The 20,191-nt window shown below is 48.8% G+C and overlaps 1 protein-coding gene across 2 annotated transcripts; it reads right to left on the reverse strand.

Annotated features, from left to right (window-relative positions):
• Nucleotides 1-842: 842 nt before the first annotated feature.
• Nucleotides 843-20,102, reverse strand: LOC144175118 (putative elongation factor 1-delta). Of its 2 annotated transcripts, XM_077704199.1 has the most exons (10): nucleotides 20,003-20,051; nucleotides 19,504-19,625; nucleotides 17,633-17,713; nucleotides 14,197-14,281; nucleotides 11,998-12,107; nucleotides 8,705-8,779; nucleotides 6,661-6,724; nucleotides 6,444-6,569; nucleotides 6,226-6,341; nucleotides 843-929 (listed from the first exon to the last, which is right to left on the reverse strand). In XM_077704199.1, the coding sequence occupies exons 2-10, from the start codon at nucleotides 19,612-19,614 to the stop codon at nucleotides 891-893; spliced, it is 807 nt and encodes a 268-aa protein (XP_077560325.1). In that variant the 5' UTR covers nucleotides 19,615-19,625; nucleotides 20,003-20,051; the 3' UTR covers nucleotides 843-890. The 2 variants fall into 2 exon arrangements, with proteins under 2 accessions (XP_077560325.1, XP_077560324.1); XM_077704198.1 differs by lacking the exon at nucleotides 17,633-17,713 and having other exon boundaries at nucleotides 20,003-20,102.
• Between the last annotated feature and the right edge of the window lie 89 nt (nucleotides 20,103-20,191).

The raw sequence follows: 20,191 nt of genomic DNA on the forward strand, positions 1-20,191 counted from the left end.
CTGTATGCCTGTAGCCTGAGAATCCAGAAAACGAACAACGTCACAAGTTGTATGTCGCAGAACGATGTTCCAGCTGCTGCTCCGTACTAGCTTAGTTGCTCTCTTCCATCTATCTACCGCGTCATAGGAGGCTGGGCAGGTGGGCTTGCCATAAATTTACGAGATCTTTACGAGCTCAGACCGGTGCAAAAAGAGGTTGGGTGCTGGCTGGCCCAGTGCCAAGATGTACAGTCACTGCACCGAATAGACGCTCCTTTAGGTACAAAACTGCCCACGCAAAGTGCCTCTGAAGCAGGACAAAGGGGAAGCGCATCTAAACTAGTACTGTGCAGCAGCCGTTGTATGGGAATATGACTTTTTTTTTTCTCTCTGAATCTTGGAGCTGCTGAGTCTTGCCTAGTTATAACAGAGGCATTTTGTCAACTATGCTGCAGCATTGATAGAATGGCAAGTTAAATAGTTGTCGGTGCAGACCCGATTCTAACTGTGCTGGGTGCTTGTTGCGGTCGTGTGTGTGTGTACTGTCCTATGTTTCCAGTTTTGAACGATCCCACAGAGCAGACTGCAAAGTTTCGACATATGCCATGAGCTTTCAAACTGACGTGAATGTACAGAACCAGATTACCAAAGCCTTTGTAAATATTTTTTGTACCAAATGAAGCACCCGTTTTTCCACCAAACCGTCTCATTGCCACTTACTCTGAACGGCTGCTTGGGCCACGCTGCCAGCCTAATTGAGACAAGCGCAGGTTATGCCTTGCCCTGAAACTTTGTAACGAAGTCTCACTGTATTAGAAAATATTTTTGAACACACTCCAGTCAGAGATGATCATGTAGACATTGGTTGTGCAAAAACGACACAAAATTTATTAAGCCATTCCGGGTCAGGTTTAGATCTTGTTGAATGCAGCTATGTCCACGCTTTGTACCTGCAAGAAATAAGAGGGCCAATGAGTGAAGCTTAAATTTGGGCTAGTTGGTTATGTGAAAAGTACAGCGTTTGTAGTGTCCTTTTTTCCACCCCCGTCCTTGTGCTGTTTCACCAACATCCCAATGAATACTTTCACACACAGCTAATATGTAAGCTGACCGCCTAATGGTGGTCCAGGGTTGAACATTTTTTTTATAAGCTTTCTCAGATAGTTTAACTACTTTATGGTTATAAATTAGTTATAAACAAGCTATGAGCAGCGCCAATACAGACAGAAATCAACTTCTGCCGCCCCCTACAAGGGAGGGTCGATAAAGATATAAATTGATTGATTTGATTGATTGTTGGGGTTTAACACGCCGACGCAACGCAGGCAATGAGGCACGCCGTAGTGGAGGGCTCCGGATTAATTTTGACCACCTGGGGATATTTAACATGCGCCGAAATCTCGCACACACGGGCATTTTTGCTTTTTGCCTCCATCAGAAAAGCGGCCGCCGCGATAAAGATAAAAATCAAATTTCGCGTGCCTCCATTGCAATCATGCGGCGAAACTGAAACCACAAAAAGGCATTGACACAGGCCGCGTGATGCGCTGAAGTGCTAAAGAGTTCTGTTTATCTCCGCAAGAAGGTAGCAGAATCAAATTTTAAACGCTTGTGCAGCACCTCCCAGTGATCACGCATCGTCATTACGGCGCGAAATTTCAAATGGAGGGTTGAAACCGTGCCCATACGACAAGGACCTTGCAGAACAGAAAACCGCCGCCACACATATACGGCAAAAACCCTCAAAAGGTTAAACGGGGCCACGAAGACAAAATACAAGTTTGGACTGTTTTGTCCGAAAGACAACGCCAATTTTATCGCAAACACCCAGCCAATAACCGAGATTTTACAACTAGTGGTGACTCTATCAGCCGCTTTCCGGCAATTTCTCGATATGACAGCACAGAATCTTGTTTGTGTGGTCGGTGAACCAAGAAACATGACTGGGCGATTGGAGTGCGGCCTCTGGTTCCACTTGATCGCATCACTTGAATGCTGACGAGCCGTTCGCACACTAACACTAATGTTTATCGTGCTGGCTCATATTGCATCCATCCTGCCCTGATTGCATCACTGTAGTGCGAAGTTCGAAATCTTAGAAGAACCTTCGTTTGTGGGTGGAATGGAGCCGAGTGAGTTACCAATGGCATGTTCTTTGAAATTAAACAATGTCGTAGCTTGTCTTAAACAAAGCTGAACTTTGTCTTTACGGTCCAGAGACCCTGCAACACTTACCATCAACTACTCGGAATTTCTTTTGATGCAAAGTCTATTGTCCCAGCAAACTCCTCCCGCAAGAATTATGAAAATCCGTTCACTATCACCAAAACTACGTGCGATGAAAAATTGCGCATAAATGTTCCCTCTCAACTTAACTGCAGACAACGCGACGAAAGCTGCGCGCTCTCTCCCGGAGAGGGGGGCGGCGCGCAGCGTTTCTGTTCGGCGGCCTTCGATATGTCACAGGCCAGTGAGTTTCGTCCTTTTCCCCGCAACGTGGACGGTTCTATTTCCGGTCTGGTGCCACAAAAAAGCAGGCATGGTGGCCTGCTCGCAAGCAAGCGCTCAGGCTGGTAGGGCGTTTTTGGAGCAATAAACGTTTGTTGTCGAGTGGGCTCGTTGAAAGTGTAATACAGTGGAATCTCGGTCATACGAATCTCAAGGGGCGGCAAAAATATTCGTATCACCCGAAAATTCGTATCATCAGAAAACTAGAAAAAATGGAAACGTGCCGCGCATGCGACAGGCGGCGGCAACATGGCGTCGGCTCTTGCTGTGAAGAGGTTCAGGTAGCTTCAGGGACCGTTTCTTATCTTTTGTGAAAACGCAGCTCAAGGTGTAAACTAAATTGCTCATGCGGGAAAGGAGCTTACAGTGTGGGAGAAGCACTATAAAAAAGCATCCGCGCTGAATATCCGCCGCGGAGGTGGCCCAGCCAGCTGCTGCGAGCGCTTCAAAATTGCCGCCATGAGGCACACGTCTCGCCATTGGCGCAAGTTGTGAAACTCCTCCCAGTGCCGTTCGCGGCGACCGAGGCAGAGGCTGGCGCCGGGCTGAATCGTCGACGTGGGCGTCACAAGAACGTGCGCTCATCGCCGACGCGACGCGCGCACACGTACTCAAGCGTGAACCGCGTGCGTTCTTTTGACGCCCGCGTCGACGATTTCGCCCCCACGTCAGGTTCTACCTTGCTCGGAAAATGACGCGAAGCGCGCAGCAGTAGGAGGAGCCTGCCGACTTGCGCCAATGGGAAGGCGCGCTCTTCATGGCGGCAGTTTGAAAGCGCTCCGGACAGCCCGCTGGCCCCGCCGGACATGGAGGAAGTAAAAAGTTAGGAGACGGCGCCGCCGGAGGAACGTGAAGCCTATACATAAAAAGTAAAATCGAAGATGGCCCAGGCGTCACTGAACCACGTGACCCCACTGCGCCGCTGCTGTATGGGCCGCCACGCAGTCTTCAATTTCGTCTGCTCGAAACTGCTCTGCGGCCCGTTGTCACGAAGCCTGCTATATGTTGGTTTTTTTCCCACGGCTTTTGTCTTCCGCACGTACGCGGCACTCCTGCCCGCACGCGGGCATGAGATCGCCGAGCAGAAAAATGCAGGAAGGACGGGGAAAAGCTACCGCCAACGAAACACGAGAGATGCGCCGGAGTCGGAGACCGCCGCCGCCGCCGCCGGCCCACCCGACCATGGAGGTCACGTGCTGGGCCGACTGCGGCGGCTTGAGAAAGGGAAACGGCGGAGGGAGCGGCTTCAACGGAGCTGGGCTTGCGAAGGCTAGCTGCGTGACGTCATGCCGTCTCCTAACTTTTTCTGCCTCCATGCCGCCGGAGATGTTTAGGCTTACCACAGTGGCGGGTATTTGATTGGCGCTTTCCCTAGCCGCGCGGATGATGCTTTATAGTGTCGTTTTCGAACACATTATCAGCTCCCTTACTGAACAAGCAACTTCATTTGTTCCCTAAGTGGCATCTTAAAGAGCGGTCCGAAGCGGTCGGTCGAGCTACCCGCCCTACTTTGCGGCCGTTGACGCCGCCATGGCGCCGCTTACGGCGCTGCGCGTAGCATGCGGGTGGTATTCACAGCGGCGTCAGCGTGCCTGTGGCGTGCGCGGCGCGTTTTCGTGAGCAGAAAATGCTCCGTGCGGTTCCCGTTTAATGCTTTTGTGCCCGCGCGCAACCAAGACCACACGACCTCACAAACACTCCCGCCTCCCGTCCACGCCACAGTCGTCTGCTCGCGGCTCGCGTGTTCGTATCACCCGCACCGGAGTGATAAATGCGTACGGATCATCCGAATTTTTTTACATACAGTGGAATCTCGGTGATACGAATTCGGTTGATACGAATTTCGTTGTGATACGAATTTTCAAAATTCCCCGGCCAAAATGCATTGTACGCAATGTAAAAAAATTCGGATGATCCGTTCGCATTTATCATCCGGTGCGGGTGATACGAACACGCAAGACCGCGAGCAGATGACTGCGGCGTGGACGGGAGGCAGGAGTGTTTGTGCGGCCGTGTGGCCTTGGTCGCACGCAGGCACAAAATCATTAAGCGTGAACCGCATGGAGTGTTTTATGCTCACGAAAACGCGCATGCCACAGGTGCGCTGACGCCACCGCGAATACCACCCGCATGCGGCGCGCGGCGCGGTAAGCCGCGGCAACATGGCGGCGTCAACGGCCGCGAAGTAGGGCGGGTAGCTCGACCGACCGCTTCTGACCGCTCTTTAAAGAACAAAAGAAGTTGCTTATGAAGTAAGGGAGCTGATAATGAGTCCGAAAACGACACTGTAAAGCATCGTCCGCACGGCTAGGGAAAGCGCCTATCAAATATCCGCCACCGTGGTAAGCCTAAACATCTCCGGCGGAGCCAGCGGGCTGTCCGGAGCGCTTTCTAACTTCCGCCATGAAGAGCGTGCCTCCCCGTTGGCGCAAGTCGGCAGGCTCCTCCCACTGCCGCACACGTCGCGCGTCATTTTACGAGCGAGGTAGAATCTGACGTGGGGGCGAAATCGTCCACGCGGGCGTCAGAAGAACGCGCGCGCAAACGCCGACGCGCCGGAATCGCATGCGGTTCACGCTTGAGTTCGTGTGCGCGCGTCGCGTCGGTGATGAGCGCGCGTTCTTTTGACGCCCGCGTGGACGATTTCGCCCGGCACCCAGGCGCCAGCCTCTGCCTCGGTTGCCGCTAACGGCATTGGGAGGATCCTCGCGACTTGCGCCAATGGGGAGACGCGCGCCTCATTGTGATTGCGGCAATTTCGGAGCGCTAGCAGCAGCTGGCTGGGCCACCTCCGCGGCGGATATTTGGCGTAGATGACATTTTATAGTGCTTCTCCCATACTGTCAGCTCCTTTCCCGCATGAGCAATTTAATTAACACCTTGAGCTCCGTTTTAACAAAAGGTTAGAAGCGGTTGCTGAAGCTACGTGCACCTCTTCGCGGCAAGAGCCGACGCCATATTGCCGCCGCCTGTCGCATGCGCAGCACATTTGCATTTTTTCTCGTTTTCTGATGATACGAATTTTCGGGTGATACGAATATTTTTGCCGCCCCTTGAGATTCGTATGACCGAGGTTCCACTGTATCATGCAATGTATTTTGGCCGGGGAATTTTGAAAATTCTTATCACAACGAAATTCGTATCACCGAGATTCCACTGTATTTAGTTCGTCACTCAAACTCCGCGCGCACTCAAAACTAAAGAAACACCAAAAGCATGCAGACAGGTTCAGACATAGAAGAGGTTCATACACAGCGCTGACGACGGCTGATCGTCACATGAAATGCCAGAATTTAGCCGCGAAGTTGACCAGCGACAGCCAGTACGACAGCCATGGCCCGATTGACGTCGCAGAGGCCATGCCAGGGGTGCATAATGGGAAGAATTGGAGAGCGCGGTTGGTTTTTCCGCGTCTTTCACAGCGATTTGCGCGCTTAGCGCTTCACGTGCACGTGTAATATTTGGCTCGGGTGTTCCCGGAAGTCTAATCTAAAGGTCGCACAGGTTTACTTGCACTGCACAAAGAGTGTTGCAGGGTCCCTTTAAACCTTAACCTTTAAAGCGAGAAGGGGTACCACACCAGTGGGTCTGGCAAAACCGCATTCCGGCGAGGAAGAAGTAATCGGTAAATAGCCAGGACTTCACAAACTGCAACCTTAGGGCATCTTCGAAAACTGCTCCGATAGTGATACACGAGACATACAACTGCAGAAGAGATGCACGACCCCGACTACTCACCAGGTCCTCGATGGCCTCGATCTTCTCCTGGAGCTCGTCGATGCTGACCTTGTCGTCCTCCACAACGCACACGATCTGCAGCTTCTTGATGCCGTACGCCAGGGGCACCAGCTTGGCTGCACAAGGAAGTCGCGACAGGGGAAAAAGCGGCAGTCAGCCGCCGTCTCTGGGCCGACAAGGAGGAGGCGAGGAGGGGAGGGGAAGAGGCGGGCACTCACAGGCTCCCCAGACGAGGCCGTCCATGTGGATGACGCGCACGTTCTCCTCCATGGCCTTCATGTCCGTCTCGTCGTCCCAGGGCTTCACGTCCAGCACAATGCTCGACTTGGCCACCACCTGGGGCTCTGCGGTCGCCCAGAGGTCAAGCCCAGAGGTCAACTCAAGGCAAGCGCGACACACACAACACGTGCGAGCCTCAATGAGAAGCGCACTCACTCTTGGACTTCTTCTCCTGGTAGGCCTTGAGGCGCTCCTCCCTCGCCTGGTTTGCCTCCTCGTCCTGCACGAACGAGTCAAGCAGAAGTCAATTCCTCGCGTCTCGCTCGTTTAAGGGGAGACAACACTGGTCTTAAAATAAACTTTTTTATTAATTGGTCCGTGATAATGAAAATCGCTGTGCATATGTGTTTTGTCTTTCTCATTTGAAATATGTAATTAGTTTTCAGGTGGCACAATTATTTTTTGAGTTATGAAGAAAATACTGGAGCCTAACCAAGTAATTTCTTACGGACTGTTAGGGTGCTTTTTGTTCACTTTTTACAAAAATAAATGACATGGATGTGTAGCTTAAGACCTGCCATGCATGCTGATGCTATTTATATTCTCGTAAAGATAGTTGACTGGATATAAAATTAGACTAACTATGCCAAGTACAGTTTCCTGAAAACTTACAATGAGCTCGTATTATACACTGAGCCAATTATAGCACCAGCATGCACTTCATTTTATCCCGAATTCAAAGGTATAACGTTTGTAGAAGTACTTTGAAAAAAAAAAAAAAAACAGGAAACCCTAGTAAGGCTAGGCACACATGCAAAAAAGGGGAAGCTGAGGAAATCACAGTTGAAGTTTTACTAGAAGTGACAGTTTTATCTACTGAGCATGTGAAAAAAACATCTTACAATGTAGCTCTCTTTGCGCTCAACACAAGCATACCAAGTTTGCTGAAATCAGCTGATAGGAAAATTATGAAATCCTCTGTATACAGATGGCACTTGGCAGAAAACTGAACAAAAGCAAAGCCAGAAAGTTGCTTCAATTTTGACGCTGTTGGCAGCGCGCTGTCACTTTTTGGCAACCAAGGCTGAGGTGCCGATCGTGCATCACAGTAGTAAACGTTTATTCTGTTATGTTACTGCTTCATTTGTTGCAATCAAATTGGATTTGCCTCGCGTGAAATGAGTTGCAACAAAGGGGCTGGTGACGGAATGCACCCCACTGTTCAGTGACGTGCATGCGCTTGGCTAGGTGGGAAAACCACGTTTTCGATTTAATCTACTCATATATCACGTCACAACTGCACATTGTGCACACTTCGAACATGTATCACATGTATCATTCTCAAATCGCTCATCTGTATGGTAACCTGCCGACGAGGAAGTGTGCGCAGGGATGCGGGCCGAACCACCGCGGCATCGTCGACAGCAGATTAAACACACACTTCCCTTGCGGCGTCGGCAAGCGGCATCTTCCACTTTATCATTTCTTTTCTTTCTTGCTGCTGATCTAAAGATAGACGCACCTTAGTGCACCCTCAGGCGTAACCATATTGCTAACGTCGTCTCAGCAGCCCGCGGGGGCGCTAAGCCTACCTCTATCTCGGCGCCGTTCTCGCGGTAAGTTGCCGCAAGACACGCAGAAAAGCGTATTCCAGGTGCTTTTAACAGTTCCTTCCTTTCAGTTATGGATAGATATATTTTATTTTTTATTTTTATGCTGTGCAGGGCTTTTGCCGGTCCTGGCATAGACGAGTACGTGAGCCGTTGCACTGTGATGAGAGTGCCGAGCAGACTACCCAACGGCGCCCAGCCAATTGGGCGGCGTGGCATGTTCAGTCTCTTTTCTATGTCGGTTTCACTCGCAACCAACAGACAAAACAAAGCGGTTCTAGCGGGGAATTGAAAACGAAAAGTCAGGGTTTCTAATGAGACCAAGATGGATGCTATAGCACATGTAGAGCCCGAGCGGCGAGTCGTCGAAAAAATGCTATTTTCACGTCGAATCTGAGCTGATTTTAGCAGTCGTCGGTGCTATAAATTGATATTACGGCTCAAATACGTACTCCTGGGCCTGGATATTTGGCTAACCTGGAGAAAAATAGCTCTACTTTCCGAAAATGGCGGTTCTGAAAAATCTATATTTTTGGCCAAATTTCGGAATTCTAAGACCTGCGTCTCCCCTTAAGCAGCAAGTCCCTTCACTCGATAAAAGGAACAAATAGAAGCCAGACACTCCTACCATGGTTGTGAAGGAGACTTACATCGTCAGAACCGAAGAGGTCAACATCGTCGTCGTCACCTCCGGCTTCTTTTTTGGCAGGCACGTGATTGGCAACCTTGGTGTGGAAGAGAGAGAGAGAAGGAGGAGGAGGTTGTAAAAACCAATTCCAGTAACATTCTCTGGTACAGTGGCCACATTCTGTCAGCAAACCCAGCAACAAGCAAACCCAGTTGAAATGCAAAAAAAAAAAACCCGCCCCCATCTTCCCACGGGGGGAACTCGAGTAAATGCCACCACTTTGAGTATTCGATAGCCTCACCGGAGTCGCGTTTATCGGCAGCGGCCTTGTTCTTGATGGTAGAGCAGACCGTCTGCTTAGACAGGCCTGTACTTCTGGCGATGTCGACAGTTTTTCCCCCATGTTCAACAGCGTTAATTACGCTTAACTTATCCAACTGTGAAATCAGCTACCCTGCCGCTTATGCCACTGGTCGCACAAAAAAAAATGTCACTGGCGCTGGCTTGGCTGCGCCAACGACCAAGCTGCCAGCAATGTAGCCAAACATAACAGTTTTCTTGCCAAACTAAACAAAGAAAAAGCACATCGGGTGCCGGCCCTGCGGAAGTCCGCTATAAAAATTCAGTCGAAACAATTTTCGCCTAATATTTAGTCTGTTGTAGCCGATAGTCTGCTCTAGCCGGGTCCGTTATGAGCGCAGTGGACTCCATTTAAAATGCATGGAGACCAGACAAACCAACCGAAATGGTCTGTTGTAACCGAAAGTCCGTTGTTGCCGGATCCGCTGTAACGAGCGTAGACTGTATGTTGGCAAAGAAAAAGCGAACAAAAGATGCTACAAATGACGCATGAACATATGCTTAGGCTCCCAAGCCCAGAGAGGCATCCATCCTTAAAGGGACACTGAAGTGATATGTAAACATTGCGGGATTACTTGCGCAAATTGTAGTCCGGAGTCCCCAGGCCATGTTTCGACCACCCTGGGCGCGTTTACGCGATTTTATTTAGTAGAAAAATTAATTCGAAAATGCTGTCCTCCTCTCTTTACGCTCGCCCATTTTCTGCGGCGTTTTCGTGTGACGTCAGGAGGGGATGAGCTGGCAATTGGCTGCGTTACTGCACGGCTCCCCGGCCTTCAGACAGAGTCAGTCGGCCCAGCGTTTCGTCCGCCGGCCGCCGACGGGTCGTCGCAATTCGTTCGCTCAGTTGAAACGAAGCCAGGACACGTTTGTGAATGGAAGAATCTGCCTTTCTTTACTTGGTTAGTTTGTACACTGTATCTAGCTCCAAGTCAAGGTCGCTTCACACAAGCGCTGCACAAGCGCACATGTGACGCTTCGGTGACTGGTACGCCAGTAGGAAAATATAAGGCCTCTTTAAGGCGGGAGAAGAGTCAGCGAAGTCAACATAGGTACTAAGGAAATAAAATCAACTGATATTTTTACCGTACAGCGTAAAACTAGGGTGCGGGAAGCACTTTTTTGCGCTGGGCGAACAAGCACAGCGGTCAGCCGCACGACTACGCATCTGCGAACGCTTTTCCGTCTACGAAATGCAATTGCTAGACGTGAGCTATTGTGGAAACTCAAGCGACGCTTACTGCACGAGCGCAATACAACAAATAGTCACCTAAGCTGCTTGAAATGCCAAAACTAAATAAAAGTGTAAACTGGTTGTACAATATATACCCTATATTACCAAGGTCAGCAGAGCCCCTCCCCGTGGTCTAGTTGTCTGGGGCGCTAGGTATGCAAGTATTTTGCAAGTCACGAGTTCGAATCCCCGCGGGTACGTGCTTTTTTTTTTTTTTGTAAGTTAACTTTTTCGTTTTCTGCCGATGTTTTCTACATTGAGTTCACCTTTTTTTGGGCCGCAACGTTCATGGCTCCACGAACTAGTTCACAGAACGCGCGCAGGCTGGCACTGGCGCGCTAGCGAGTTCTCGTTGGCGTGCTGTTGCCATAAGCACCGACTGCTTGCGGGCAGTGGGCACAGGCCAGAATGAACAGACCCTTGGCCTGGTGCGAACACGCTTTTTACGGTACAGGCATGAGTGAGGCAAGCTCCAAATATGGGGGAAAAGCGCATGACATTTGGGCATCTGCGGGTACGCGGAGGGCGTCCATGCACTGCGTAGGCCTCGGCTAGTGAATGCTACGATTCCAAGCCGTCCTGGGAGGCTTATCTTTATGCATTTTTACAGCTGACAACATGGCAGAAGCGCGGTACACGATGATTACTGAGTTATTGAGAATGCCCATCCAACAACGCCACCGGTTGTGTTTTACAGAACCGAAACCGAAACCGAAACTTGTTTGGTTGCTCACCTTGGGCATCGTCCAATCACGGTGCGGCTCCTCCTAACGTCACAGCTTTAGTTGGTGCGGCCGCCGCAAACCGCGCATAGTAGTTTTTCTTCTTTCGCGCTTTATAAAGTAATTACCGATTTGTGAACCGGATAAACGATGAAAAGTGTGTTAATTTGAGCCAGTCTATGCAGTGCAAGCAAAAACGGGAGCTTGACAAATTCACTTCAGTGTCCCTTTAAGACTAGCTGTAATATTTCTACTCCAAACCTCAGCAGAATCAAGACGCTACTGCACAGAAATCAAAGTGTTTCAGCAAAAAAAAATCATACCTCCAACCACCTGAAACACTGCCACGCAGTGTTATCTCAATGCTTAGCACGCGTGCAGCACCGTCACTACTTCGACACTTCACACATGTTACAACTAGCTGTGGATTTAAAAGAAACAAAAATAAATTCCAATTTTTGGAGTTGTATCGCATTTGCATGATTTAACACTCCCCCAATTGTAGCACACAATAAAATTTACTTCAGAAAACTTTCGAAAAAAAAAAGTTTGTTTTAATTGGATTGAATTTTATTTTTGGAAGCATTCGTGTAGATGTAAACGCAGCTGCCCGCTTTAAAGCCAATTTCGGCTTTGAGCCCGATTGCAACGCACACACAAATTTGAAGGTTACTTTTAGCAAAAAGAAGTTGCGCGTTAGAGTCGTGCAAATACGGTAAGCGCCGAAGCTAAGCCTGGGCTATGAGGCGTGCCGTAGTGGAGGGCTCCGGATTGATTTTGACCACCTGGGGATCTTCAACGTGCGCCGAAATTTCGAGCACACGGGCGTTTTCGCTTTTCGCCTCCATCAGAAAAGCGGCCGCCGCGGCTGAGATTGAGAACGGGTCCTTGGGCTCAGCAGCGCATCTTAGGCTCAGCAGCTTGCCTCAGCCACTGAGCCACTGTAACGACAACAACAACAACAACAAAAAACAACAGCAAAAGAAAGGGTGAGCTCACCTGAGCTGGAGCCACCTTGGCAGCCGGCACCACCGCCGCAGAACACCGTTTCTCAAGCTCACAGAGGCGCGTCTCCATCTTGCGCATGGCCGCTAAAACCTCCTGCAGGGCTGCACGCACACACACACACGGGCAATGAAGCAGCAACTCTTTCTTGCACATGGGACAGGGAAGAGGAAGTTTCAACGACAACTCTCCCCCACCACATGCAAGCAATTACGCGACCACTTCACAAAACTCCCAACAAAACTTCTGTCAGGCTGTCAGGTGCAGTCAAAAGTAATTGGAACAGGGACTCGTAAATTTGCAGAAATTTCGTCTTCCGGAACCTTCCTGGCTGCATTGGTGCGCGTTTAAAGGGAGTCCTCCCTAATAGAAAAGGCTTCCCGTAAACCGGTAATGGCTTTCATAAAGCCGGTAAGACAAATATCTTGTGATATTCACAAATCTTCGTTCCAATTACTCATGACAACACCTGTACATTTCAAAAGGCTAAAAAAGGAAATAAATGGTGCGAGAGTTTAGCTACGTCATTCATAAACCCAGCCAATCTTTCTCCTCTCCAACCTGTTTTTTTTTTTTCACGCATGTGCATGTGGTTGCGCTGGAGGAGTTTTATGCATACATGGGACCACCAGATCTTTTTTGCCTAGCCATCTAGTCGCCCACCTGTGTTTGCTGCAATAGGCAGTTATCTCGATGATACAAATCTCCAGGGACTGCGAAAAATATTCGTATCATACGAAAATTGTATGAACCAACACAGACCAAAAAATTGAGCCCTAAAAAAGGTTTTCGTTTATTCCTTTTCTTACTCTCACGTGAAGAAATGCACGATGTTTTTCTGCTTTTTTTTAAACCTCCATGTCGCCGAGCGGTCCTTTCTGGACTTTCGCCTCCTCACTCGCTGTGCCCAAGCTCACTACCAGGGCATTTTTGCATGTGATTCGTGCGAATTGGCATCACGCACGTGATATTTTCACGCCCGTAGCTGCCTGTAGCCGTGTTTACATGAAGGTGACAGTAGCGCGTCACATTTCCTAGCACATCAAAAGTAATGTGATGCACTAGCGTTTACATGCGGCGCATTACCCCGGGTGTGATGGTGATGCCATACGGTGTCGCACATCAAAGGCAAAGCAGCGTTTCTGGCGCTTTTGGTGCTTCCGGCGCGACTTGTTCACGTTTTTTTTTCTCGAGTCACAAGGTTTGGCATCTCACACACGATTAACATGTTTTTAAATGCAAAGGTGCATTTGCATGCCTTACTGATGTTGTCGGCATAATTCCTAACATGACGCGCTCGCCTTTACATGCACTTAGAAAGTCGACTTGCACGGCTAAATCCACCCGTCTGGTGCATTAATGCAACACGCTCTCCTAGCACATTAGCCCCGTTTACATGGATGCAATGCGCCACTTGTCGCATTTATGGAAATGATGCGCGACGCGTGTGGCAGTGGGAGGAGCCTGATGACTTGCGCCAATGGGAAGGCGTGCACCTCATGGCGGCAGTTTCAATGTGCTCGAGACAGCCGACTGGGTCCGCCGGAGTTGTTTAGGCTTAGCGCCCCAGCAGATATTTCATGGGCGCTTTCACTAGTGGAGCGGATGTTGTTTTATAGCACCATTTGCACCCATATTATTAGCTCATTTACCGCACAAGAAACTTTGTGTGTGCATTGAGCGGCATTTCAAAGAGCGGTTGGAAGCGGCCGCTCGAGCGCCCCGCACCACTTTGCAACCGAAGCCGCCACCATGTTGCCGTGGTTGGTCGCGCCCCGTGCAGCGTGTAGGTGGTTTTGCGGTGGCGTCAGCGTGCCAGTGGTGTGCATGGCGCGTTTTCGTGAAACAACAGCGCGGCCGTTCCTGGAGAAAGAGCGACAAAGAGGGGAGAGAGAGCCTACATGTTGCCGTCGCTCGCTTGGCACTCGGGCGCCTCGCCGGCCCGTTCAAATCATCCACCGGGCCACTCAGGCCTGTTCGCAAAAGCCGAAATTTTTCCCATTGCAAATAATGAAATTTCACCAGATCACCCATAATCGCATCATTGAGATTCCACTGTATAACTTCTTTGTTCTAGCTACTGACTTTCCTAAGACTCGTCCAATTCAATGAACATAGGCAGCAGGGAAGGGGAAAGGGGGAGAAAGAAAGAAAAAGGTGAAAATAAAGACAAAAGACCTCACGCCAACTTACTCTTCTTCATATCGTTATGTTCCTGCAGAATCTTCTTTTGGAAGGCATCATCGTGGGAAGAGCCAGATTTGACCACGGCATCACCCTGCAAATTGTCGGGGCACACCCCACAATCAGCGCAGGTTCCTCCCCACCCACCCCCGCACTTTCGCATTCGGCAAAGAACCACCAGCAAGTCCCAGTCCAAGCAGGAGGCACCAGCAGCAAAGCACCAGCAACACTCGACGCACTAAGGCTGAGCATGTTCAGAAAGGTGGGAAGAGGACCGTAATGTGCACAGCGCGGACAATTTAGGCTAAGTTTGGCAAGTTGCCCTTCTCATGATAAGTCCAAACCTGTCCTAGGCCACATCCCTAAGTCACACGGGCGCCCACAATGACGTTCATTCACAGTGATATTGTACAGCCAACCTTAGAACAGTCGAACAGCTTGTTAACAGAGAGCGTTGAGTACAACTTATACCCCTTTCACATGGCAAATATAATGTCATTCAAAGTAAATGACATTGCCTGCTGATGACATTCGGTTTGGCCGTGTGGGTCTACATGGTGAAACAACTGTCATTTGATAGTGACAGCGGTGACGATGAGCGAGGTCACAAAGTCTGAAAATTATATTTCAAGTGCATCTAGAATGTTTTCATAGATAAAATTTTTTTAAAACAAAGAATTTTTTAAATAAAATAACAAAATCCCCGGTTTAGGTGACATCTGTTGACATTACAAGCCGAGACAAGTCCGCAAAAAATCCGTATAAGGGTAGCACGTGCACTGGGGATAAGTTTTTTTTGTTAGGGTTTTTGTCTATCTGAAAAAGAAAAAAAAAATACACGTTTGCTAACAGTTTTTAGTATTCTTGGGTTTATAACTGAACTTTCTTCCCTATTGAAGCGCCACTGCTGTCGAGGCTACTCATTTGGCTACTGAATGAGCTCCCGAACCTCAGTTAGCCGCTAAACGTCATTCGCCTAAAATGCCATTCGGTATTCTCGAGTAGCGCAAAATTAATGACATTTAGAGCGAATGACATTGGCTCTAAACGTCATTACATCTGCCGTGTGACAGGGGTATTATAGTGTCCTCTCCTGAGAACGCGGGAATATGCATCTCACTTCCCACATCATGGCGTTTATCAGCTCCACTGTGGTTTCTGCTACCACTGCGCTTCGAAGGAGATGAAACACAGCCTCAGCGGTTGTACCTAGACACCAGGAACTGGCAGGCATGAACAACACAACTCTCACACACAACACAGCAGGGCACACAGATGCACGCTCACAACTTTGGCTTTTCCACTGTAGCCAAAAAACCAAGACAGAGCAAGTGCACAAACACAAAGGGACATTTTTCCAAGGGGCATCATGCATAGAAACAAGGCGATTGATCAAAGGTTGAAGTCTGCGGACACAGACACCGTTACTTCATATTCGTCCCACCTACAACTGAAGCAGATAACGTCAATTGGAGTAATTGTAATCAATGCAGTCTTAAAGAGAACGCTGAACAAGATGTGAAAAAAAAAAAACTATAAAAATGCAATGCCTTATATTCGTCTTTTGCAGATGAACTAGGATACCCAAATGTGCAAGACACAGGTTGGGATAATCTGGATAAACTGACTTTTTTTACACCTGCTTGCCAGGCGATACTTGAACCAACCATTTAGAGGTAAGCTAATTTACATTCTGCCTCAAACGTACATCTTGCTGAACAATAGTGGCATATGCAGCAACTGTCTACACCGAAGCAATAACAGGTAATGTTTTTTTTCTTACATGTTACGCATAACCTGATGGATAAAAAAAAAACGGCTCCCATTCACAACCAAGCAATCACATTATGCCTTGGTTCTATGCAGAAGCACAACAATGCACTTGCAGTTTGTATGTAAAAAAAAATTGACCTGTGGAGGGATGACAACAATGACATCGGTTGACAGCGAAAGTTTGACAGATATGGAAAGAGGCCAAGAAAGACAAAAAGGAAAAAGGGGGAGGGGACAAACGGTAGCAGCGTTTTTAAAACATAAGACTTAAGCTCTGGATGCCTGAACACAACCTCCTGCGATTCCAGTCCCCCGACCGTTTTGGGGTACAGTCCGCAAAGATGTTTCGCAGAAAGTGCTCACTTGCCACTGACATTACGACAGAAACTAGGGGTTCCTGGCCCCATTCCGTTATTATACGGCAAAGTTCCGTTATTATTCGATTCACTCCAAGCTGTTCTTCCACATCCCTTCACTGTTAGGTATGCGCAAACAATTTTGGGGCTCAAGGTTCTAACAATAGCCATGCCTTTCTATATAAAAAGGCACCAATGCAGAGCTACGGCCTCATTCAGACCATGTGGAAGTCTAGCATAGCCCCAGCTCAAATACTGTTATGGCATTTTTGCTTTTCACCCAAATTTGAAAAGCGGCCACTAAGAGTTCCTTGGCTTAGGCCAAGGAAGTCATGTGTAATGAATGCACACCTTATTCACGAAGCTTTTTTGGGTTCTGCAGGCTCAATAACAAACCAAATTCACAAGCAATAGATAGAGTTCACAGGAAACCAACTCCACTCAAATGAGGCAGTCATGGCATGACCTATGCTTTGCGAAGCCAGTGGCACCACTGAACTCAATTGATAGCTGGTCATTAGAACCCAATCAGAAACAGTGTTTTTTGGTGGTGCGTTTAGAATATGCATACGGTATTAGTGCACTCACGAAAGGTCTTGTGGCACAGCCATTAAACTTTGCGGACGGGCACGAAACGATACTACTACTGCTGTTCAAAGTAGAAGCTTTCAACAGATGGGCCCAAATTGTGCATTTCTGCCTAGCAAACGCAACCCCACCCTTTCAGCTTGGCCACAGCAGCCATTCGCTCTCGTCCTTGCAAAGACTGCACCCCAAAAGGTGCCCCGGACAACATCGACACCAAGACAAGACAAGCCAACAAAGGGTCAAGCTAGTAGGGCATGCAGAAACAGGAAAGCTCTGCAGTAGTTGCAGACACACCACAGAGAAGGCAGAAGAGTTCATGCGCATGTCGGGTCTTTACATACCGGGAAATCCCCCGTTGTTGGCAGACATGACGAATTGCAACATTTTTTTTTTAAATAGACCACTTCGATTCAGAAAGCTTGCGGGGAGGGGGAAAAAAATTTTAGAAGGAAGACAAGGCGGGAATGTAATTAGATGATCGAGCTGGGACAACACGAGAAACTGATATAAACTAAGGACTGCGCAGCGGACAGTCATGACTCGTACACGACCACAGCCGCCTACAAAAGAAAGCAAAGGTCGTGCGCAGAAAACGCAACTCGGCACGAATGATGGGGGAGGAGGGCATGCCTCGGGCTCGCACGAGATGGCAGGCCTACCACATACAACCTCCACACGTCAATGCCACACGGGCAGCCAGGTAGGAGGCAATGAGAGGTGCTACTCACTGACTGCAGAGAGTTTTTAATTTGCTGCCGAGCCTGGGCTATCTTATCGACTAGAGAGGTACTTTGGGAAGACGCCTTAGCCTGGAGGGAGAGAGAGAGACAAGAACAAGGCAACTCTCAGACGGGTGGCGCGAACACAAGCGCCCACTCGGCAGCCGTGACACACTTTGCTCGCACGCAACGAGAGCTTGCTGGTCTTTTCAGAGAGAGAACCTAGCCTTTGGCGTTCATGCAGCGCCAGCAACTTTAAAGGGGCCATAAAGACAAAAAAGAACACTTCGTTCAATTTGAAAGAACTTGCTTTTGAAAACTCATTCAGCTCTATTCCAGCAACGAAAGGCGGTTTTTCAACAGAAAAAATGCGGGGAAATATTGAAAAAATTAAGGCGGTTCCACTCAATGTGAAAGCTGTCTGAAGTGCAGAGCAGTGATTCGGCAGAATGGGCTGCAGCACCCTTATAAGCTCACTGCTGCATTTCAAATTTCCCGCCTTCGCAGTGCTTGCGCACCAGCTGCCTGAAACTGCACCAGCGCTTGCTTTAATTTCGTATGCTGGAGCTCTTTTGCATCATTCCTAACGCGCCATTTTTTTTCCTGCGTAGCTGAAGCCTTTCTGCGGCATTTCGAACAGGTCATTTCTTTCTTGCGCGGCCGCTTTTTTTCACTTACTATCGTAAAAACCAACCCAACGAGCGTTCCTAACTAAATGAACGCGGGGGCTGCTGGTTATACACACAGATTTTGGCTGAAATGTACTGCGGTTTTCTTCGCGCTAAACAACGGGGAGATGTAAGACAAGCGCCAGCGGTTCACGAGGTTCGAACGGTTATTACTTTCACACCGCGTGGTTTTCGAAGCCTCAGCGTTGACCCCCTGACGCCGGTACAGAAGGCTCTACTTGGGTCCGTTATCTCACTGCGCCGCCTGATTCCGGCAGTCGCATCAACCGTTAGCAAGCGAAGACAACAAGTTGAGCCCATAAAGTGCTCTGCACTTAAAACTTCTCAATGCCCCACTACAGTGACATAATATGGGCAGAGGTGATGCAACATTGGCCAGAACTAAAAACAGTTATCAGCGCCCGTAAGTATTAAAAAGATACAATTAAACGGAACTACCGTAAAGTTCAGAGAGGATGCCCTACCCCGAAACGTCCCCCACCCGCCTTTAGGGGTGAAATATTTAATTTACTAAATGAAGCCAACAATCGCCCACATCCCTAAAATATGATTGAAGATTGAATCAAAATATACTCTTCAATCACCGATGATTGAAGAGTATAAACACGAATGATCTATTCATATGTTAATGCGCTTACTTATTTGTCCTTTCCGCACTTGATCCCAAAGTTCACCCATTTCGTATTTTTTCTTGATATCTCCGCAGTTCTGGCTGGCGGTGCGGACTTCACGGTAGAGGCCCCACTACAACGGTCCAGGCATGTCTCTTGGCGGTGGATTAGGTCAACGGCCGCAAATTGCGCAAGGACGGTTCCGTGAAGTCATGCAGAAATCTCCGGACTCTGGCGGGGGAGTCACCACCGGTGCATCTGTTTTCGTTAATACCTCCATTAGTTGTTCAAGGTTTTCGATAGAACTATTATCACTGTTATACCAAGACAGACTTTTTAATGAACCGAACTTATATTTTTGCTTTTATGGCCCCTTTAAGCAACGCTGCGTGGGGTGCGATTAAAGTGGCAGCGGTTTCGTTCACCAAGGCGAATACTTTTCTCGCAGCGCTGGCCAGCGAAAGCTCAGTAGGCAGCAAAAGTGCCCGCATGCTGACCCCGCTTCCAGCAGCGATTATTCAGCTTTCAGCGCCAAGAAAAAGCGAGCGACGAAACCGACAGAGGAATCTTGGTGCTTTACCTTGGCGAGCTGATCTCTGTTCAGGTAGCAGAGGTACTGCTGCTCGGCGTCGTCATACTTTGCCTTGTCCAGCCAGACCGAATCGAGCGTGAGTGGATGGGGTTGTGCCATGTCGTTGAACTCTGAGAGACGGCGAAAAGAAAGGACACACAGCCGCTTACGTAAAACAAGCCGCCAGAAACGAATGGAGATGCTGGGACTTTGGGGATCGCTGTAAGCCGGCTACGTGACCAGGGCGCGGCGTGTTGCACGCGGCCGGTAGAAAAGAGAAGAGCTAAAAGAGCCAAAAATAAACGCTGACAGTGTGGTGCACGGACATCTTTGTTGCGGCCAGACAGGTCGGCCGCTCCTCCCGTTGCATCACACGTTGTGACAGCGCAAGTAAGCACTGTTCATGTTTCTAAAGGATAAGGGGCGGCTCTTTTATAAATCCTAATGATGTATCGCTAAAGGTCGTTGCCGTGAATGGTGGTTTAGAAATAAAAATACTACGACCTACCGGCTGCCGATACGCGCTGGACACCAACGTGCCGCAAAAGAGGTCTTGGCAGGATTAAGTCATCGCAAGGCCGCCGAAAGGCGCCACCAGCGTCAGGTAAATCATCCTTCTAAATTTACAAGACTAATATATGCTAAATTTAAACACAATTAAATTACACAAATCAAAGTTTTAGATGTGAGATGTAGC

The sequence above is a fragment of the Haemaphysalis longicornis genome, unplaced genomic scaffold (genome assembly GCF_048455015.1).
Source record: "Haemaphysalis longicornis isolate Haplotype H1 unplaced genomic scaffold, Haemaphysalis longicornis Haplotype H1 scaffold_3, whole genome shotgun sequence".
Lineage (NCBI taxonomy): Eukaryota > Metazoa > Arthropoda > Arachnida > Ixodida > Ixodidae > Haemaphysalis > Haemaphysalis longicornis.

What these genes read in the sequence shown, in the direction of transcription:
- LOC144175118 (XM_077704199.1), bottom strand. Translation starts at nt 19,614, where the DNA reads ATGGCACAACCCCATCCACTCACGCTCGATTCGGTCTGGCTGGACAAG. An exon ending in CCAGGAGAAGAAGTCCAAGA is followed by an intron (nt 6,570 to 6,660) that starts GTGAGTGCGCTT and finishes GGGCGACCGCAG; the next exon opens with AGCCCCAGGTGGTGGCCAAG. An exon ending in TCGAGGCCATCGAGGACCTG is followed by an intron (nt 930 to 6,225) that starts GTGAGTAGTCGG and finishes TATTTCTTGCAG; the next exon opens with GTACAAAGCGTGGACATAGC.